The sequence below is a fragment of the Triplophysa rosa genome, linkage group LG11 (assembly GCF_024868665.1).
Source record: "Triplophysa rosa linkage group LG11, Trosa_1v2, whole genome shotgun sequence".
Lineage (NCBI taxonomy): Eukaryota > Metazoa > Chordata > Actinopteri > Cypriniformes > Nemacheilidae > Triplophysa > Triplophysa rosa.
In genome coordinates, this window is record NC_079900.1 from 24,091,799 (window position 1) to 24,115,726 (window position 23,928).

Below are 23,928 nucleotides of genomic sequence, written 5' to 3' on the forward strand. Positions count from 1 at the left end.
GCCGATAAATTGAAGCCGATAAATGATAAATCATTTTATCTGGTTAAACCACCTCAGCTGCACGCTGCTCACAGTTAAAACCCAGTACAGTACTGTCTTTCTGTCATGATCATTCACTTACTGTTATTAGCAAAACATTGTTAATGTAGGTACAGTGTGTACATATTTATGAATGTGTAAGTTATAGGAACAAAAGCACATTTTTTAAAGCCGATTACCAGTTAGACATGTGGCTATTAAGAACACTTTTCTGGGTTGCTCTGGAAGAACATCTATAATTAAATTATTAAATAAACATACCAGAAAAGTTTGAAAGTTAAAGAATCTTTAACTAGTGTAAAGTAGGCTTGGTACATGATTTTCTGGGAAAAAAGAGAACTAATGGTTACCTTGTTTTCCATGGTGAATGTTTTCAAATAAAAGCAGTTGTCCACTTTTAGCCTTTTGTTTCGGTCTCAGAAAATGTTATATTAATATTTAGATACTATATATCGGCCAATATATCGATTATCGGCTTCCAGTGATAAATAATTATCGGTTATCATTATCAGCCAAAATTTACATATCAGTGCATCCCTATTATCAACATCTCACACCAACACGAAGGGCATTAACACACGTGTTGTTTTTATTATATTAGTGCGCAGAATTCCCCGGACTACCGAACCCCCACAGACTTGTTTTCCAAGAACAATCGTCCCTAAGAGCATCTACTGTAATTAAAACACGCTCGGTGATATATCTCCCAGCATGCACCTACCCACCACAATCAAACAGGGATTACAGCAGGGCCTTATATAAAGAATCTGCCCATAGTCGACACTGTGATTTTCTGAGAAATGATTCTCAGACATGCTTTAATAAATTAATATGGAATGCATTGTGTTAGCAGAGCAAAGGTGCGGATTCGATTCCCCAAGAAACACACAAGTCATGAAGTGTACAGTATACCTTGAATGCAATATAAGTTGCTTTGGATAAAATACGTTTGTCAAATGCATGAATGTAAATGTAGATAGATAAAGAGACAGACAACGAGTTCCTGTTCAAGAGACCAATTACTCTGACATCTGCGGAAAGATCTTAGCTCTGCCCTGGGGAAAAACTGAGCGTGGATATGGAAGAAAATAACAACATTTTCCATAAAAACAATAGTACAGTCTCTCCCTGACTCACTAACCTTTGTCTCTATAATCGGTCCAGACAGTACCGCTCCCTTCACATAATTTTTTTTAATGTTTTTGAAAGCTTTGGTTATATTTCTGTAACTTAAATGAATAGGTTCAAATGAAAAGTAATGCCTTCACAGATGTATATGATGATTGTTTTCACATATACAGGGCACGTGTCATATGCATCTGGTATGTGGGAATTTTAGACATGAGGTTAAGTAAATGATAAGGATTAACTATTCATTTAATCAGAACGCCCCAGCCCCACTGGTTAGCAGGGTAAGTGGGCGCACATACAGAAATGATACGTAACTTATATGATTTTTGTAGGGATAGTTCGCCCAAAAATGAAAATCTCACCATTGTTTCAGATTTACTTTGTTCCAGATGCTCCACATTTACTCTCGAGTTGTTCCAAATCTGTATTATTTTTCTTTGTTCTGTTGAACACAAAGAGAGATATTTAGAAGACTGTTTGTAACCAAACAGTTCTGGGTCACCATTGACTACCATAGTATTTTCCTACTGTAGTAGTCAACAGTGCCCCAGAACTGTTGGGGTACAAGCATTCCTCCAAATAACTTTCTTTGTGTTTAGCAGAATAACAAATTATATATACAGTATATGTTTGGAACAACTTGAGGGTGAGTAAACGATGACAGAATTTTCATTTTTGCGAGGAGTAACCCTTTAAAGCGGCAGTCCGCAAGTTATTTGGAGTAAAAATTAGCTAAAACCAATTGTTGAGCAAGTACATGAAAGAACAGTGTTTAAAACTGTGTCACTACCCTTGCTGGATTCACCACGGAACGCTTGTAATAATGGTTTGTAATTTGCCCTGTCGGGTCGACTTTTCCGGAGATCCTTATATGGTGTCTTTCGTCTGTGCGTCATTTGGTCACATTCGTACACAGAACGAAGAGAATCCGGCTGCTAGCCCGCGCGTGGATGCTGCAAGTGACAGGCGGTTTATAGCGTGTACTCACAACTGTTGGGTAGGATTTCATACAACGTTTAGTATTATTTATGGTGGCGTTTAGTACTTTTACTTTTAAACGCCAAGCAGTGTTGACATCTGGGAATTCATCATTTGTGAAAAACAAGAAAGAATGAACTGAAGACGGTTTACAAAGAAACAGGGAATGTGATCGGACTCGTGCGAAAATTAATATTGGCAAGGCATTTCAAAGGTGGCGTGAACTCCGTGATCTGAAAGGATTGTAAACGGATGCAGACATGGCTTTATTTCTTCTGAACAGGTAAGACACATTTTTAATATTTCAATAGATAACACAAAAACCGTAGTGCACTTGTTGTGTTAATATAGACGGGTACAGTTTCATCGGTTGTTCTTTCTCTCTTTATGTTCATTATGATAAATGTAATTTAAGCCCTATTCGCCCGGGATTAGTGTTATCTGGTGTGATTTAGAAATTACCTCCCCACATCTGTATTTCATTAGCACGGACAAGTGAAGCCTGTGATTTTACTCAAATTTACGGACTTATATCCCGGATAAAGATGACTTTGCATATAGTATATATAGTTGTATCATGTACAATGATTTATGACCAGCATTTGAGACCCGCGTTCGGGGATCTTCTGTCAGGTTCGCGTTACAGGAGTTTCCATGAGAAATAACAAAATGACCCAGCACCCGAAATAATATCAAAACACTTCAACACAGCCTCCATTTGCGCTATTTGTGTCCGTTTATGTTCTTATTTGTTTCGTGTTATATCATTCATCTGCCATGTTATCTGTGTTTATTATGCCCTACTGATGTACAGTGAAGATTCTCACCGCTGCACTGTCACAGGCCACGACTCAAAACATCAGACTCATCCGCGCAGTTGAGCAGTGCCGAATCACAACTCACGTAAAGAAATATCTCCGCACATCACCTGCAGTAGAAATTACAAACTGAGATGGCGACAAAGAGGCCAATCCTACGGACTGCCGCTTTAACAAAACCTTTTATCACATGAATAACACTCACACACACAGACTCATAGATTATGCATAAAAACCGAAATTGCTCAGCAATTCTGACAAGTCTGACAGTAAAAGTAAACGTTTATGGTTAATGGCAGTGAATTTGTTATAAAAGTGCTATTTTTGCTGTAGCGAAGCTATAAATGGTATTTATTTATGTGTGCAGTTTTGGAAGATGGTTAGTTTTAGGCACTGAAGCATGGCATGCCAATAGCACGCAAAAGCTGTGAAGTTGCATGTTAAAACAAGATATGTATATTAAATAAACAAAAGCAATCTACTACCTTACTGACTGACTGACTCTTCATGTCTATCAGAGTTTAGGAACTGGTTGTGCTAAACATACTGTATTGGGAAATTATGATTCTGACAAAATAAAATGACTGGGGAACTGGGACCTTGCTTTTTTACAGATAACAAGAACCCAGTCAATCCACCAAAAATGCCCCAGCTATATTTCAATTCGATCCTATGCTACTTAGAGATGTTTCTGATAAGTTAGTAGAAGGCCACATAGCTCTTTTTAGTTAAACCTTTTCTTTAAATCTCACAGAAAAGTGAATTTACAACTGGTTCTGAGGCATGGAGAAACAGGCAGGGAGCACCAAGCTGTCATTTGATAAATAAATGAAAATAAATACAAATGTAAAAAATGGTGTTCGTGCGCTTACAAGAGTTTTTAACGTAAAAGTGTTTATTAAGATAAATGCCCTTCAAAATAAACTCAAGAGGGCAAATATAGTATGTTTATAAATAAAAGTAAACTTCTGATCACAAGTCACAAGGTTAAATGAGAACAGCAGATGTGAGTTCTCTACCTGAGCGGACCTACAGTACTTGAATATTATCTGCTCTCTGACCCTGATTCAGTCTTATCCACAGCTTCAGTTCAGGCATGTTTAAAGGACTTTTGTTTACGTGTCTTTATAGCAATGCCATAAAAGAAAGATTAGGGCATGTGAAGCATGAAGCACTGAGCCCTGTCCATCCAACATTTTCCTACTAATAAAAACGCTATTTTGGGCCGGGTTATTGCCTTATGGTGACGCTCACGTGGAGGGTTCAATAAACCTGCTTGCATCATCCTAATTCTATTCTATTTTTGAAAAAAAATCTTACAGGATAAGGATTTTCAGCGTTTGCCTTAGAGTAAATAATTTGTGATTTTTCAACTTTGGTTTATGGAGTGCCCAACAACAAGTTTACGTACATACATGGTGTAAAAACACTTTCGTTTTCTAATAATAGGCAGTTATTATTACCTTATTTCTTGACTGACTCTCAAGTGATTCGTTCAAGGAATCATCTGTCTAATCCCCTCCTTTCTGTCAGCCTACTCTGATCTGATTGGTCAGATGGTCTAGTCTGCTGTGATTGGTCTACCGCGTGCAGTGTCGCAAATGGAACGTAGGTGGACATTACACTGAGTGACGCAAATCTGTCCATTTTTGAGTCGACTCCATTTTTCCCAAGTTATTCGTTCACTTTCGGCTTTACAACTTGGCAGACTGCTTACATTCACACACAGCAACATTACACACTGCATGAAATGTCTTTTTAAGGACATTATAATATTTACTCTTTAATAAAAAGCTGTTTTTGCCAATAAACTATAAATATTTTGCCATGTTTTAAATGATCGATTAAAGTTCAATAACGCATTCATTAAAGCGATACTTCAGCCATGAATCTAAATTTCCCCATGTTTTACTCACCCTCAAGGCATCCTAAGTGAATGTGACTTTCTTCTTGAAGAATAATGCAGTCGGAGTTATAATACCACGTATCCTTTTACTTCCAAACGGTAGAATGGGAGTGAATGGGGGGCAATTTTTTGAAGCTACAAAAAGTGCATCCATCGATCAAAGAACGGCTCGACGCGGCTCCGTGGTCTTATCAAAGGTCTTCTGAAGCGAATCCATGCGTTTGTTTAAGAGAAATATCCATATTGACAGCGCTATTAACGATAATGTCTAACATTCAGTATTCTTCAGCTACACGCCAACGAGAGGCTTCGCTTCGATTCGCTTCAGAAGATTATTAACTTAGGATGCCTTGAGGGTGAGTAAAACATGGGGCAATTTTGATTCATGGCTGAAGTATCGCTTTAAGGTATAATAGCTAGTTTATTCCTGCATCATCAAATCATATTCACTGAACATGAATTGGAGCCATTAAACATTCAAGTCAAAAGGATAAGTAAGATACTGATTTAATTATCCCAGATAAAAAAATTACACACATTATATGACTCGGTGCCTCACTTAGTTAATAAATAAACTGTTGATTTGTTTTATCTGCCTTTTTCATGCTACTGTATATCCAATGTGCCAATGTTTTTTTATTTGATCAAACACCAGCTGACACAACCGCAAATAATTACTCCACAAATCCTTTATTTAGTATAATATAGATTAGGGATGTAACAATATAAAAATCTCACTGTACGATAATACCTCGGTATAAAGCTCACGGTACGAATGTTTATTGCGATATTTGAGATTACAAATGATGACTTGGAAACGTGCCATAAGCATCCTCTTTTCTTTATCCTCTAATCATAACTGTTGCTTAGAGGTATGAGTTCTAGTATGAGATGGGTCAAATGACCTAAACATTTTTTCACATAAAACTTTTTTATTTGAATACTTACTGATTAGTCTTCAACAGTATTTGAAATTTCAGTTAGGCTAATAGTTTTTATATCATTATCTTATTTATTGAGAAAAAACAACAAACAAACAAATAACTAGACAATATTATTTATTTATTACTTTTCAGGTGGGGACAGTGAAAATTTTAGCAGGGCCAGTAAAAAAAATCCATAGCATTGAGCCCTGCATCCCTAATATACAGTCCTCTAAACTTTGTTTAGCTGTTTTTGCATTCAGCTGTGGCAGTAGAAGCTGAGTTGAAGCTGTGATGGGATGTGATGTGATGGGAGGACAGTGTTTGATCGCGGAGCTGCTGTAGGTGCCACCCAGTCAGTCACAGAAACGTCCACTGCTAAGAACAAAAGCTGCAGGCAGGGTGCGGTGGACAATGACTACAGAGATATTACAGTGACATGAGCAAAGCTTTACAGTACTCAGTTACTCTGTGATACAATAGATCACCCAACGCTTCGCTATTATCAAAGACAACAACAGCAAACATTCCAACTATACAATGAGCATGAAACAGAAAACTGGTGCGTCTGCAATGAATCAAAAGTCACTGCCTTCAGCCACACCACTTCTACGTTGATTTTCATAGCACAGAATCAGCACAGAGTACTAGGACAATATACAGTAGCATGAGCCATGAGAGACTGACCTAGAATGCATTAACAGCAACGTTTTAAAAAATGACATTAAAAGAAAGTAATTGTATTAAACTGCTACTAGTGATAATTGAATGTGCAAAGCCATATTCTACATGCTATATCAGTGTTTCCCAATCATTGACGAGACTATGGCGACCCGCCATAGACTATTTTGTTCCGCCACAGTCTTAAAACGAGCCAAATTGTTTTTCTTACAACAACATAATTTTGTAACGTTGAATTCTGCACCGCTGTTTCGTTGTTGTGCCATTGTTCACTTCTAAAAATGCGTCCCCCTCTCTGTTGCTTCAGCGCAATGTGCGCAGCACACACACAGACACATACTGTACACACGAACGCACGCTCGCTCGCTACTGTTTCAGCTTTCGCGGTTGAAACACAGACACGTGAACTGGCCAGGATTTAAGACGTCGCCAAGCCATACGGAATACAACATCGTTTGAGGGAATTAAAATCTAATGTTTCAGTATTCACTGCAGTTATCCACAGTACAAACATGATTTTATCAGTGTACGACAGAGCAAACAGATAGCATTACCTCATGGCGTTAACATCATTATGTTTAGCTTCAGCATCATATTATTTCCAGCTAAAATAGCAGTCTGCATATAGGGACATTTGACATACACCATTTCTGTCATTTAAAATGAGCAGCGCGTCTACACAACGGAGCTGTACGCAGCACGCGCATCTTTTGCCGCTATATCTCTAATATCCGTCCTTATTTAGCGCCAAAAGCACTTCGTTTAACCTTTTCCAAATCGCCAAAATAGTTCCGTTTTGTTTTTAATGGCAAATTATTCAGGTTTCGTTTCATTTCGATATTAAGTTAATTTAGAAAAATGTTTGGAGTATTTTTTGTTTGTGGCTCACGTGCAGAATGCATAGTTTGATAGCCAAATGTGCTGGAGCACGAATTTGAATTAATGATGTGAATGACACTGTTTAAATTGTTAAAATAGTTTAGAATAAATAAACAGTTAAAAAGTTATATTTCGTTTCGTTGCTTTATTAGGTTAGAAAAATGTTTTGAGTATATTTGTTCGTTGCTCAGGCACAGAACGTAGTTTGATTGCCAACCGCCAATTTTAATGATTTGAATGCATGATGGGCATGAGTCTGCTTAAATTCCTCCTTTAGCTTCGGCTGTCGCCGTAAGAAAAATAAATTATACGGGGGCGCGCCACACACGATTACTGCTGCCCTGTGTGTCACCGTGTCCAAAACTTGTCAATATATTTGGTTTGTCGGACATCAAGCAGCGCTGCTCAGACCGGTAGGCGTGTACCGCAGGAGAAAGCGTCTGTCATTAATTGCTCTCGTGTTAGGTCTGCGCAATGCACGCATAAAGTTGAAAACATAATAAATCACAAACTTAACATTACTCTGTTGTGCTGAGAGAGTGTGCGCTTTTCTTACGGGTTAACGCTAAACAGTCGCCGCATCATAATAATGTATGAATGCTCTGGTCCGGATAGTAAAGTGATAGGCCTACTGCCATGCGGGGGAGTGGGACAATGGCACTGTGAAAAAGGCCTGATGCCCAGCCTGCGTTTTAATATATGGCAATATATAAATTAGTTCAACTGTTAAACACTTTTTTGCTTCATTTTTTGATGGCTCATGCTCTACATGTTTTTGACTTTTTTTGTTTGTGAACTCTCATTTTACCATGTGTTGTCCCTATTTATATCTATGGTGCCAATGATTAAATTACTACTACAGCTATTGTATTCTTATAGATTGAGTCACTTAATTTTGCTCTTAAAATGCACCAGATTGCAGCATTTACCTTTAAAATATGCTACATTTTCTTACGGGGGAGCATGTCCCCGGACCCCCCTAGAGGAAAATATGTTTAGCCCCCATAGTCTCAAAAAATTCAGTGGGAAACACTGTATATATTAATATAAACTATTGGGGGATTCCGATACTTGAATTAAATCTGACAAAAAACATGCATAGTATACCATAGTTTATACACACAAGGTACACCAAAGTCTGTTTTATGGATGTTGTGCCACTTAGCGGCCATGTTTGCAACGCCTCTGGGCATTTATTTGTCATAGCAAGACCACAGTCATGTCTCATTGAATTGGGAAAGACAGGCAGGACTGTACAGTGCTGCACATGCAACAAAAAATCTGTCTGTGCCAGTGTAGCATGCGTGCGATACAGTTTTGCACATGTTTTAGACAGAGCCGCTTGTTTGTGTGAGGTGTAAATCAATGGTGCACCTCTATTTTTTCACTGGTTTTTGCGTTTACAACTTGCGTTTTCCTGCTGCACTGAGTCCATATTTAGATCCCTGTGATGTCACCTGCTTGTTTTGCTTGAATGAGCTGCATGCATTTGTCTGCTTCTCTGTGTGAGGATATGAACACATGAACTCCTCGAGCTGATCTGAGAGTTTATTTCATAAGCATTTCACTGTTAGAGAAAAGATATCATCAACCACACAAACTTTGCGACGACTCGTCAAAATAAAAGTCTGATAAACTTGAACATCCAGATTAAAAACACTATATTGTATTATAATATTTACTATAATAAATAGTATTCTAGCAGTAAATTGATAAACTATAAACACTATATATAAGAGTATATTTATATTTATATTTACTAAAGTAATATTTAATATACAGTATATAGTATAAAATAATATATAAAAAAACACCGAATTTTACTGCAGTTTAGCATAGTAAATAAAATACTGCATACTACAGTATGTGGACAAATATATAATTACTGTATAGTAGGGCTGAAACGATTCCTCGAGTAACTCGAGTAATTCGAATACAAAAAATCATCGAGGCGTTTAATCCATTTAACTACAATACACACGGAGCACTGCGTTTCCCCATGGACCATTATTACTAACGCACAGCCCGCTAAACTCTATTCATGTTACAGGGCTCTCAAGTCTCACGCATTCACCGTGAGACACACGCATTTTAGTCTGTTCACACATTCACACGTATTTCTCATGCTGATATATAAGTGATAGCTTATTGAAATGGTGAACTGCTATTTTACTTGGTTTTAGTCTATTTTGCGAGTGAAACTTGTTTTCAGGCTGCATTGAGTCCATAAAACTAGATTCAGACTAGTGGATGCCAAATCCTGTTATTTACACATGTCATCTGGCTGTTCTGCGTGTCTGAGTGAATGAACTGCACAGTTTAACGTGCTACACGAGTGATGCTCATACATTTGTCTGCGTCTGCACTTTATGAGGACATGAACACATGAACTTCATCTCCAGAGTTGCTCTGAGAGTTTATTTCAGAACATTTTGCTGAGTGAAGCTAACACACTAAAAAATAAGCGTCTTCCGACGACCTGCCAAAATAAAAGTCTGGTTAACTCTGTATTTTTATGTGGACAAATATATTACTAATTTAGATAAACTAAATGCATGATGCATAAACTGAAATTAGTTGTTTACCTTTGAAATTATTCTTTCTATTTTTATTAATGTTTCTTATTTATACATTTGTATTAGGCCTATATTGCATTTTGAATGTAATATGGCAATGGAATGTACTAAATGGGTTTAGTTTTCACAGATATTAATGTATGCAATTTCAGCAATAAATGTACATTTTTCTAAAAAGGAATCAAATTAGTTGTTCATTTTAAGAGACCCGTCTTATTTTCTCTTGTATATTTAGTATTGCTCTTTAATAAAGAAAAAGTACTTATTATCCGAATACCCGATTAATCGATGGAAAATCAGTAGAATACTTGATTACTAAAATAATCGATAGCTGCAGCCCTACTGTATAGTAAAAGAATGGAAAACATAGAACTCCGAAAAATTTAAACGGAAAAAAGGAACTTGGGAAAAACAGCCCTAATTTGCCCAACTGTAACATTAATGTCCTTCATCCGTTACCTGACTATTTATGTGATAAACTACGCATAAATATTTTTATGTGTATATTTTTTCTAATATAACAGCAGTTTTATACTTTTTGCCTGTGCTACAAAACTTTAAACCTCTGTAAAAAAAAGTTAACGTATAGCCCTGACAGGTATTTCTAAAATCACAATAAAATAGCATATCTTTAACCAACAAACAAACCTGACATCGAACCTGAAACCTGAAGTCTTTATCGACTGATGATTGGCTCTTTTAACTATAATGTGGGAGTTCCTTCGCAAGAGCGGCCACCCGGAGCGTTGCATTCTCTCACCATTCATAGTAATGGTAGTTGTGCATCTTCATCATATCTATACTAGCTAGTATGCAACAGATATTATACAATCAGTGCCATTGCGATTCATCACAATGCATTGAATCTCACAGATTCATCTCAATGCGCACTGCAATATGGGTAGGTTCCTGAGACTCAGCTATTCAAGAAATCATTCAGAATCAGAATTTAGTCTGAACTAACCATTTTATAAACAAAAGACGTCAAAGATGATGAACGTATGGATGTGCGTATTAGAGATCACTGACAGCAACTGACCTCCTCCACAATCCACTCTCTAACCCAAGGCTGATATGGCTGTTAATGTGTGTGTGTTTTGACTGCTGCTCTGTGGACAGCCTTGCTAAGCACAGTTCAAACAACACATGAAGATAAAGGTCACCAGAACGCTCTGGTAAAAAGCTTCCTTTGTGGCACCAGCGAGGGAGTGTGTGTGTTTGTGTATGTGTGTTGGACAGCCACAGTTACACAAATCAGGCCAGAGGGGGGTAGACACTAAAGCAGGTGACACGACAGCACGTGTCAAATAAACAAGATCAAATAAGAACATATTCTTTTTATGGCACTCTTAAATGTGTGACAATTTGTATTCAATGTAATCATGCAAGCATTTAGACAGAAAGTAAGAGATTTACTTATGCCGAAAACAGTGTTTATTGTCTAAAATAATGCATTTTTTTCTCCCTGTAGGTGGTGCTAGAGGGTTCTGGAGTATGAACACAAACAACAGCTTTTCGTAAAAGCTTGCTGGGTTGAAGTCTGTTGTTATTGAAAGTATAAACTTATTTTAACCATCACTTCCAAGCTTATGATGCTTTGATTAGATATTTCTTCACTGACAGCATGCCCGGAAAAATGCTAGCATATAAAAACATGCGCATATGTGTCTCAAACGTTGAATACAAATAACTACAACAGTGAGTTATACTCACTTACTTTTGTTCACTGTTTATTGACTGATATTAATAGCAGTGCATGCTTGCATGAGGAGTTTGGCCATTATCTGAAGTCTGTTTATATAAGCCTTATTGTTTGTTGACTTCATGTTGACTTTATCTGATACTGTCACTAGAGAAAAGGGAAAAATCTGTTTTAATACAAATCCTGGACTTGACATTTATGACGAGCAACTGTTGATGAATAAATGCTCTTATTACATGGCTCGTTGTAATGCTTGATTCTGATTGGCCAGTCGCGACACTTGCAGGTTCGTTATTCCCAGATAACAACCGCTCAAAACAAATAACACACGGTAACCCGGATGCAGCAAATGTTTTTTGTCAGTTTTTTTTTACAAATTAAATGTAAATATGTCTTTTAATAACATATATGAGATTATATTTACAAATGATTAAACCAAATTGCCTGTTTGTGACATTTGAACGTCGTTTCTGAACTTAAAACCAAAAGTAAAAGGCTTTTCCTCTGCATTTGGTAAAAATGAGCTAATAAAATATTTCAAATTCACATTTCATGTCCAGTTTTTTTCACATGTGGCAAGAAGCCATGTAATAGTCGGAATAATGTACAAGCAGCCGGCTGTTATTGCGAAATAAGCCCCTTCAGTGTGATACTGTCTGGCCTTATTTCTGCGATAACAACCAGCTGCCTGTACATACTTATCATACTTGCTATGTAACAGTATTTACTTGACATTGTTTATACTTTAGTAGGATATAGAGGATTTCAAAAAAATGTAATATTTTGTTTCGCCTGCCTGATTGTGAGCCACTGGGAGTCTCTTCTTCTTCTAGGGTTTGCTTACTGTTAAATAAACGCCATACCAAGCTCATGTACTCGTAATGACACACCGATACCAAAGACCGATACCTCACGTGACATACATAGAGCCCTATGATTTCCGCAATGCGCAAAACGCGGACAGAATCCAGGCATTTCCTAACAAGAAATTAGCGCTGAACAGCTAACAGCTAACGCAATTCAGATACTGTTTAAATATGTATTCTGCTTGTTTTGCATGACTGTGTGTGAAAGAGTGGTGCGGTTGCGTGTACTGAACGCATTGTGCTTGTGGAGCTTTCAGTGCCAGCGTTTCACTGCACGAGGACACGAACACATAAACAAACACCATTTGAGGCGATCCGTCAAAATAAAAGTCCGGTTAACGCTCTTTGCGGCGTCCCGTCAAAATAAAAGTCCGGTTGACTTGAACAAGTTATAATACACTCACATTTTACCACACCACCCCCCTTAAATTTTTTATAATTTGACCACAGAGTATATTGTTTACTTTAGTAAACTGAAGTAAATGTGCTAGTAAAATTGTGCTACTTATCATAAAAAATAGAACTTGATTAAAAAGTAGTACTTAAATTTAAGTAGACCTAAAAACAAAAGAAAAAAAGAAAATGTACCAGTAAGATACTGGTTTATTAACATTATTGTACATTATACAGGCATCGGTTATAGGTATCGGCGAGTCCAAAAAAATAAATAAAAAATATCGGTACTCGTACTCTGTCTTTAAAAATGGTATCGGTGCATCCCTAACAATAACATTGGAATGCATATATTTTGTATCGCCTGGGAAGCTCTATTATGCCAATAGACGAGTAAGAAACATAATAAAATCAAACTTCTTCATATGAATCACACATTTTTTCCCCAACCACAGTTATAGAGATCACCAATGATAAACTGAACTGACTTGAAGTCTAGTGCCCTGATGCACCAGGATAAGCAGATGGACACGTCACACCAGAAACACAGCGGCTGATTTGCATCTTCTCTTGCTGCGGTTCAATCCTGCTTTGTTTATGTGTTCTTCCCACAGAACAACATGATACCTGGCAACAGGTGAGATAAACTAAACCGAACGCTCCTAACAAAGTGAAGAATGTCTGACAATACCACCACTGGCATAGATGAATGAGGGGAGATATACCCTGTAAATAATGAAAATGAGAAATATAATGCAAAGAGAGTTTTTTCGTGCTGTAAACTATCATTTAAGAGTGCAACAGGAGCGAGCTGAGTTATGTCACGCTACGTCTCGAGGAAGTTTTCAGGGAGCTGCCAGAGGCAATTCAGAAACCACAGCAGACAAGTATACAAATTCACATCTCTGTCTCTCACGCTCACAGAGACTCTCTAAGTCACTAAAAAAGGGACAGGTGGAATCATATTCCAACAAACATGCTTGGATGACGTGTCCAGACATCAAAGCCAGATGGGAAGCACAGAAGGAACTCAATTTGGTCGGATGCACTCATATATGCTTTATATCTAGTTATTACACGGCTCGTTGGAATGCCCGGTTCTGATTGGCCAGTCGCGACATTTGCAGGTTCGTTATTCATTTTGGATATTTCGTATATCCTTTTGATAGGTACAGTTTAATATTACACAAAAAATAAATAAATATGTCTTTTAATAACATGTATGACATTATATTTACAAGTGATTCAACCAAATTACCTGTTCGTGACACTTGAACGCCATTTCTTACCTTAAAACTGAAAGTAAGCGGCTTTTCCTCGTGGAAGGTCTGCATTCGGTAAAAAATGAGCTTATAAATGTCCAGTTTTTTTCTCATGTGGCAAGTAGGCGTGTAATAAGCGGGATAATGTACAGGCAACCGATTGTTATCGCAGAAATAAGCCCCTTCAGTGTGATACAAGACCCTCCGCTTCTCGTAGGGTCCCGATCACACTTTCGGGCCTTATTTCTGCGATAACAACCGGCTGCCTGTACATTATCCCTTACATAGGATAGCATTCTTTATCTATCCTAAGATCTTGAATCCTGCAGTGTGATGATTTATCTTGCAATGTGATAGAACATGGTTTCAAGTGTTGGATCACAATACTTCCTAGGTGCATTTACATCTGGCTATTATTGTGGTCAAATGGTATTTGGCTGGGACTGACTGCGACCTGAGCGCTAAACACACGTTAACAACAGCAACAAAGCCACCAAAGACGCTTTTCAACGAGAAGCTGGCGATTTGAGGTGACAAATATTTCTTCTTATGCAATTACTTGTTAGGTATCGGTTGCACTAATAGGTTTCATTCAAACCCATGTCAAAGTAACGTCTACAGTGGCTTGCAAAAGTATTCATCCCCCTTCATTTTATTCACATTTTGTTATGATACTGCCTTATCTTAAACTACTTTAAATGATTATTTTTTTTACATTAATCTACACTCCATGCACAAAACAAAAAACTGATTTTTGATAGCTTTGCAAATTTATTAAAAATAAAAAACAAAAATAAGTACATTGCATAAGTATTCATACCCTCAACTCAGAAAATGGTTATAGCGCCTTTACAGACTCAAATCTTTTTGGGTATGATGTGAAAAGCTTTACACATCTGCATTTGGCAATTTTCTGTCATTCTTCTCCTCAGATCCTGAGGCAGATCCGAGCAGTGCTTGTTTTTCTCCAGACATGATGCATGAATCTGAGATTCATCAGACCAGAGTATCTTGTTTCTGACGGTTTGAAAGATTAGCTGAAGTACGTTTTTGCATATTTCAAGTTTCCATGTGTCTTCACTGAGCAAAGGTTTGAGTCTGGCCACTAAGCCATAAAGCCCAGATTGGTGGAGTGTTGCAGTGATGTTTGTCCTTGTGTAAGTTTCTCCCATCTCCATTCAGCTTCTTGTTCGCTTCTACCAAGACCTTCTCCATCGATGGCTCAGTTTGGACAGGAGGTCAGCTCAAGTAAGAGATCTGGTGGTTCCAAACCTCTTTCATTGAGGATAAATGGAGGCTACATGCTTCTGTGAACCTTCAATACAGCAGATTTTTTTCAGAAGTCTTCCCCAGATCTGTGCCTTGATACAATCCTGTCTCAAAGCTCTACTGGCAGTTCTTTTGACCTCATGTCTTGGTTTTTACTTTGATATGCATTTTCAGCTGTTGCACCCTTTATAGAGAGGTATGTGCCGCTCCAAATCATACTTATTCAATTGAATTTGGCACAGGTTAACTCCACTCGAAGTGTATAAACATCAACAAGCAAAACTAATGCTTCTGAGCTAAATTTCAAGTGTCCCAGAAAAGGGTGTGAATACTTATGCAATGTACTTATTTTTGTTTTTTATTTTTAATAAATTTGCAAAGCTGTCAAAAATCAGTTTTTTGTTTTGTCATTATTGTGCATGGAGTGTAGATTAATGTAAAAAAATAATCATTTAAAGTAGTTTAAGATAAGGCAGCAGCATAACAAAATGTGAATAAAATGAAGGGGATGAATACTTTTGCAAGCCACTGTGTAATCCACCTTTGCCCACATTTTTAGTTCGTACCTGAATTGACATGGTGACGGGATAACAATCACAATCACAACCAAATGACCTACTCTTATCTGACTTTGTGAGATGAGGACGTGTGTGTTATTCAATAAGGTGCACAGTTCCTTTCAGAGGGGGAGGAATTTTCCAGTTGCACATGTGCATTCATGCATTACTCCGCTCTTCCACGGTACCAGAACGCCTCTATGGCAGTCGCACGTATTTGAATGATATTCCAGTGAATTCTTTTACTGTAATCAAGACTGCATTCACATTCTTGAAACGTGCAACGTCACATCAGCGTGAAACAAGAAAACCTTGCTGGAATTTAAACACAGGGGACAACCGTGTGGGCTTAACTTAATGCGTTGTCTTTGGTGGGTCAGGTTAAAAATGAAAGGATCTCCGTCACACTGATACCTGACCTCATAAAAGGGGAGGGGGGTTCAGGTGTGTCAATCTGTCCGTGACTCTCAAGACTATCCGATGTCGGCTCATCCGCCTGAGATCGGCTCTGGTTTCAGTCAAGCTGAGCACCCAGAACTCAAGAGGCTCCACTCGCTGAGGAACGGCCAGTGATGTGGAACGCAAGGGTTGTGCTCGGACGTTATCTGCCCAAACAGAGGCAGGTTTCTGCTTTTATCGCCTATGGATAGGAAGGGCATTGTGTTAACCTCTGAGGCGATGCCAAATGTTACGGCCCTCCAAAGAAAAGGTCAAGGAAAGGTCACCCACGCTACAATACTTAAACGTGAAGAAAATCAAATCCATCACTTTGAAGTATGAATGCTACTTAATCTTCAAGCACACACCCTTACAGGGAAAATACGGCTTTGCTAAAAAATTCAGAGGAAAGGAACAAGTCAATCAATTACTCTAAATACATTTTCTTTATTAAGAAAAGAAAAGCAGCATTTGTCCAATAGATGTGAAACAATGAAAGCATCAAAAGCTCCACAGGACAAAAATTACATACAGTATAGTTCACGTTTAGTAGCACACATAAAAACCATGAACTGACTGAAAGTTTAAAGGTGTTTAAACGTAAATTTCATTGTAGCGAGGAAGGCGGGACGAGAGCCGTGGGGCAGGAAGGCGGGAGGAAGGAGGGACATGCTGTCAAAGAGCCCTCGCAGCCGAGCGGCCTCGCGGTGCTGAGGAGTTCGGGCAGCGCGGACGAGGGCGTCCGCCAGCGGCTGCCCGAGATCGTGGTGCTGGAACGATGGGATTCGGTGGGGACGGAGGTGGGATGGCGGCCATGGAGGGAGCTCGGGAATGCCGGCTGCCCTCAGCCAGGAGCCATCGCAGGCCGCCAGGAGGCGGATCGGGCCGTCCACCGAACGTCCAGCACCACAGCATAGCACCGCGAGGAAGAGCCTCTCGGCTGGCTGAGGTTCGAGCGACGGCGTGTCGGGGAACCGGACTATTATTTTTTTTTTTTTTTAACATTTAAACAATAAACTTTAATCAAAAATAAACAAACAAAAACACGGAAGTAAAAGGCCGGCAGCCACCTCACGGTCGACTGCCGGCCACACAAACATAAATAAAACTTAACATTTCCGGGCCCGGTCCTCTCTCGTCGGCAGTCCCGTCGCTCGTCCTCTTATAGCTCCCCGTGAGGCATGCGGGACCGGTGCGCGTACAGCTGATACTCATAATCACTCACGCCACCGGCCCTGTCTTCCTGCCCCACGGCTCTCATCCCGCCTTCCTCGCTACATTCATTTATTCCGTTTTCAAGCCAGTAGGTTTGATTGAGCGTACACCATTTGACTTGACCACAAAAATATTGAATACGTTTCCTGTTTTCATGTAATTTTATTTGTAAAATAATTTGTTTTTCTCGATTAATGAATACACTTTTTTTTGCTTCTGTCTGCGATCCTTTTTTGTGACAACTATGACTGCACAAGGGCCATTTCACGCATAACACGTTTTGCATTCCACAGTGCTGCTTTTCAATTGTTTTTCTATGTACACAAGCACTAAATGGATGTTTTGGACGTCACACCTGTGTCTCGTTTCTTTTTAACTTATCACGCATGAGCACAGCTGTATGTCCATCTCAACAGTGAACCAATCAGAAGCCAGGGGCGGGTGTTTACAAAAGCGACTGGTCGAATAGCTGAAGCATTTATATTTCTCTTTTTTAAAAAACAGATGGCTTCAAGATTGCTGTTTGCTTATTTCAGTCATGCCTTTTAATAAAGCAAATCCCATAAAAGCGTCCTCTCCGTTTCTCTCCTGCTCTGTTCCGAGCGCTGCGTCGCACATTTTTGAACACGCTCTCTATGACCAACCTTAAACAGTACTGTGTTTTTATGACACATTTATCATATCATCAAAGATTATAACTCATGATATCTTAAACGCGATATAGAAAATGATGATAATGAAAGATTAAAAGTGTATTCGTTTCGTGCTAATGACGACCAAACTGCAATTTGCTGGGAATAAAATCTTATTACTGATAAGTTAAATTTTTTTTTGCAGATGTCCTTTGTGAACTCTACAAAGCTCTTTGTCTTTGCGATTGCAGAGAGCATGCAGTACTCACTTTAATATATCGACGCTACGGGAAGTGTAAATGGAAAAATGTGCACGCAGGTCTGATTGAAAAGGACAGCGGGTACATTATCTGTGACTCACCCAGTTCTCTGGACACTGGAGATACGGCTGCGTTCTCTCCGATCTTCGATACAGCATCAAAGTACTGCTTCCCAGCCAGGGCCATGGCTGCAAGACAGTGATAAGAACATGGAAGATTTAGCAAGGTGCAGTATTCTGTAAATGTGATTTATCTAAATTAGAACGTGGTGTACAATAAACAGGAGTGCTAATATATTAACCAAACTAGTTAATATAGTTCAGTTCTATAGTACGTAATACACATTATAAATATTTTGTGAAGACATTCATTCAAAAAACACTATTATTGGCCATTCACTACTATCTACATTGTAGCATAAATCTTTAAATCAAAGGCCACAAGAAGCCTAAATTCAGTCTTAAATATCAAACCAAGAAATGTGTGTAAATGTACTTAATGATTATTCTTTTTTGGGATTTATGTAACCATAATGATTCTTGTTTTTAGTTAAACCGGTAAGACAAATGCAAAGAGATACAACAAAATAAAAATAAATGCAAATTTTAAACATGTAAATATGAATTAATTCTGCATGCGCAAATGTCAGAACATGGAAATGCGACGCTCACCTGAAACAGCTTTCTCATAGCTCTTCCCCAGGTTTACGAGGTTACGCAGCCCCGGGTTAAACTGTTCCATAACATTCTGAAAAAGAAATCAAATGTGAGTATTAGTGGATGTTTGTGAAAAAGACATACTTCCTTCCTTGAAATAAACTTTTCAGTTTCTTCTAAGTAAATGTGCACATAATCTCAAATCCAACTAACAGTGATGTAAATAAAAAAACCTGAAACTAGACACGACAGCCAAATACATCCATCTGATGATTACAAAGACTACCTATTAAAAAATGACCTATTATTAGTAATCTAAATGTGTGCTTAGTGGACAACACTCAACAACACGTATTACAAGCGGACGGCAGTCTGAGCACCTTCAGAGATGCTGTGAGTGTCTTGTATCAGAGAATCAATATTAGATCTTATGGTGACAAGACGTCCGATTTACACCCCTAATAAATAGTATATGTACTTAATGAAGTCTTATTTATTGTGTGCACAGGCACACACTCATTCTTCTATCTTTGAGTCTGACCTAAGAAAGCTGTTTGCAAGCCATTTCAGGTTTGTTCTTAAAATCTACGAGTTTCGCTTGGGTCAGGAATCTGCAGTCAAGGTTTTGGCTTCAACTTAATGCCTGTGCAGATCTCTAGATGAAACTTTTATTTAGCTATGAAGTATACAGTGTATGTGTACATAAATAACATAAACATATGTACATAAAGTACAGCTGTGGCCAAAAGTTTTGAGAATGACACAAATATTAATTTTCACCAAGTCTACTGCTTCAGTGATTTTTATATGTTTTTGTCAGATGTTACTATGGTATACTGAAGTATAATTACAAGCATTTCATAAGTGTGAGAGGCCTTTATTGACAATTACATTAAGTTTACGAGAAGACTCAATATTTGCAGTGTTGACCCTTCTTTTTCAAGACCTCTGCAATTTGCCCGGGCATGCTGTCAATCAATTTCTGGGCCACATCCTCACTGATGGCAGCCCATTCTGGGGAGTTTCTTTGCCATGGACCCAAAATGTTGATGTTTTGGTCCCCGAGCCACTTAGTTATTACTTTTGCCTTATGGCAAGGTGCTCCATCATGCTGGAAAAGGCATTGTTCATCACCAAACTGTTCTTGGATGGTTGGGAGAAGTTGCTCTCTGAGGATGTTTTTGTACAATTCTTTGTTCATGGCTGTGTTCTTAGGCAAAATTGTGAGTGAGCCCTCTCCCTTGGCTGAGAAGCAACCCCACACATGAATGGTCTCAGGATGCTTTACTGTTGGCATGACACAGGACTGATTGTAGTGCTCACCTTTTCTTCTCCGGACAATCTTTTTTCTGGATGCCCCAAACAATGGGAAAGGGGATTCATCAGAGAAAACGACTTTACCCCAGTCCTCAGCAGTCCAATCCCTGTACCTTTTGCAGAATATCAGTCTGTCCCTGATGTTTTTCCTAGAGAGAAGTGGCTTCTTTGCTGCCCTTCTTGACACCAGGCCATCCTCAAAAAGTCTTGGCCTCACTGTGCGTGCAGATGCACTCACACCAGCCTGCTGCCATTCCTGAGCAAGCTCTGCACTGGTGGTGCCCCGATCTCACATCTGAATCAACTGTAGAAGACCATCCTGGCTCTTGCTGGACTTTCTTGGGCGCCCTGAAGCCTTCTTCACAACAATTGAACCTCTCTCCTTAAAGTTTTTGATGATCCAATAAATGGTTGATGTAGGTGCAGTCTTACTAGCAGCAATAGCCTTGCCTGTGAATCCATTTTTTGTGCAAAGCAATGATGACTGCCCGTGTTTCCTTGCAGATAAGCATGGTTAACAGAGGAAGAAGAATGATTTCCAGCACCACCCTCCTTTTAAAGCTTCCAGTCTGTTACTCTACAGTAATTCAATCAGCATTACAGAGTGATCTCCAGCCTTGTCCTCCTCAACACTCTCACCTGTGCTAACCAGAGAATCACTGACATGATGTCAGCTGGTCTTTTTGTGGCAGGGTTGAAATGGAATGTACATGTTTTTTTTGGACTAAGTTCATTTTCATGGCAAAGAGGTACTTCACAATAAAATTTAATTAATCTGATCACTCTTCATAACATTCTGGAGTATATGCAATTCGCCATCATAAAAACTGACTTTGTGAAAATTAATATATGTGTCATTCTCAAAACTTTTGGCCACGACTGTACATAAATTGCCATAAATAAAGTACATCAATTGCCATAAATTACTATTTTCTTGTAATGTGTTCCATGTCATAATAAAAAAATACTTTATTAAAGAGACACACTCGGGTTGTTTCAAACCTATATAAGTTTCTTCATTCTGCTAAACACAAAAGAAGGTATTTGGAAAAATGTCAGTAAGCAAACAGATCTCATCCCCCATTTACTGCCATAGTAGGGAAAATACAGTAAACACTATGGGAGTCAATGGGAGATGAGATTTGTTTGGTTATTGACATTCTTCTCAAAATCTTCCTTTGTGTTTAGCAAAACAAATAAATTGATGTAGGTTTGGCACAATCTGAGGGTGAGCAAATGATGACAGAATTTTCATTTTTGGGTGAACTATCCCTTTAACATAACACTCCTACTGAGCTATTAATCATGGTGTTATAAAAATATCGTAGCAGCTATTTCCATATGGGTCAAACTCAGTTATTATACAATTACTTTTTCTAAAAAGCAGAATCTTGTCTCATAAGATCCATATTACAGACACATTCTGCTATAGGGTGAAACAGAGATACCTTCATTTATATACTGTACTCCAACACAAACATGTGACATCTGTCAGTCTCCAGCATCAAACTAGATCTTAGCACAGGTCACACATTTCAGAGGTTATGGGTGCCTGTTTTTCCACCATCAAGAAGTGTGTGGAATAACAATATCTTATGTTAAAATTCATATGCGCATCTCTCCGTGTCAGTATTCAGAAACACTCGAACTAAGAAAGTTTAAAGGAAAACTCAGAAACTCTACCAAACATATGATGCGTGTGTATAATAGTTGGCAACACTCTCCGCTAGTTTCCGGTTTCTTTTCTCTGCACTTTGAACTTTGAAGCAAGAAGCGGAGATTTGAATGAGTCACTAGAAAACACTTGGGCTTGGTTATATTTACTTTGTCTGCATACATGTGCTTAATGCTTACTAATCCTCAAACCATGAAGATAGCCCACTCATCCTCTCCACTCCCCAACACGTAATAATGAACCATCAGAGACGGAAGCAACTGATATTACACTGGAATGGAAGTACAGGAATGACGTTCTCATGGTGAGAAAGGGCGTGGGAGCAGGTCTCTCTCATAATACTGTAAACCCTCTTCCATTGAAAACATCTCACAGTACAACCAGGAGTGTAGGATCTCATTTGAGATAACCAAAATGAGGAACTTGCCTCATTAGTATTTTTATTATTATTTTCATTATTACTGATTGAACACTGACTGTATAAACTTCCTAAAATAACCTTTAGACGCGTTACAGTAATGAATTTAGGATCTTGGGGTAAAAACAAATGTTGTGATTCCTACGTGTCTACTTTTCCAGACCTGGTTGTGGTAATATTAAAGGGATACTTCACCCAAAAATGAAAATTCTGTCATGGTTTACCCACCTTCGAGTTGTTCCAAATCTGTATAAATGTCTTTGTTCTGATGAATACAGAGAAGGATATTTCAAAGAATGCTTATAACCAGACAGATTTTGCACCCCATTGACTCCCAGGAAAAAATACAATGATAGTCAAAAGTGCCCCAGAACTGTTTGCTGTCCTACATTCATCAAAATGTTTTCTTTTGTGTTCAACAAAACAAAACAAAATATTAAGTAATTTTTCCTACTAACGTTGTGGGTCTCAATGGGGGGCAAAATCTGTCTGGTTATACGCATTCTTCCAAATATCTTTCTCAGTGTTCATCAGAACAAAGACATTTATACAGATATGGAACAACTGGCAGGTGAGTCAACGTTGACAGAATTTTCATTTTTGTGTTAAGTACCCCTTTAAAAGTCTGCTTTTTGGCAAATTTTAAACATATAAAACGTGATTTTACACAAGGACTGAGTACCTTGCCATGAGGCAAAAGAAAAGAAAAATCTTTTCTAAAAAAAATCTTCTGGGTGTGTCAATAAATCAAATAATGTGGTGAAGATCGACCCTTACACTCAATGACATCCAAATAAAGTGAAGAGAACTCAATTTCTTTCCAACTTCACCACCTCAAACATCAAATGAGCCAAATCCACAAACATTTGACCTCAGATAAAGTTTCCTGACCAGATCAGAAGATCATCAACCAACACAACGACCTCCCATCTGTCAACCAGCGGCCCTATGTTTGGGATTCCGCCACATATTTGGTGATTGTACGCTTAACCTGACCGTTCTGGACTCAACAGGTGGTATACATTAGTTTTGAATGTCTTAAAAGTGTCCGTTCTCTCACCTTGTAAGTGCTCTCTGTGAGTTTAGTCACCTCCTCTGGGTCGCGCGACATTCTTCAGCCCTTCTCGTGACGAGAGCACGCACTCAAAAGCAAATAATCAAGATTTGTCAAAATTCTCCGACCGATCGATTAGTCCAAAACGCCTCGCGCAGGACGGCACGCTTATCGCCTCCAATAAATCCGCATAGCAGGACTGCCGGTGTTGGAAAGTGGCTCCGGGCGGTGTTCCTCAATAACTGGCAGGTGGAACTGAGCTCAGAAAAGAGCGTGTGAGAGA

General features: G+C 38.6%; 1 protein-coding gene across 2 annotated transcripts in view; it reads right to left on the minus strand.

The window, feature by feature from the left end:
- The window catches only part of baiap2l1b (BAR/IMD domain containing adaptor protein 2 like 1b), a 52,633-nt gene extending 28,705 nt beyond the window's left edge, over positions 1–23,928 (minus strand). For both annotated transcript variants that reach the window (XM_057345423.1, XM_057345422.1), the window contains exons 1-3: positions 23,652–23,928; positions 19,197–19,272; positions 18,627–18,713 (exon numbers count right to left, since the gene is read on the minus strand). In XM_057345423.1, the coding sequence (XP_057201406.1) occupies positions 18,627–18,713; positions 19,197–19,272; positions 23,652–23,702 (214 nt within the window). In that variant the 5' untranslated portion in view covers positions 23,703–23,928. The remainder of the gene's footprint in view (positions 1–18,626; positions 18,714–19,196; positions 19,273–23,651) is intronic.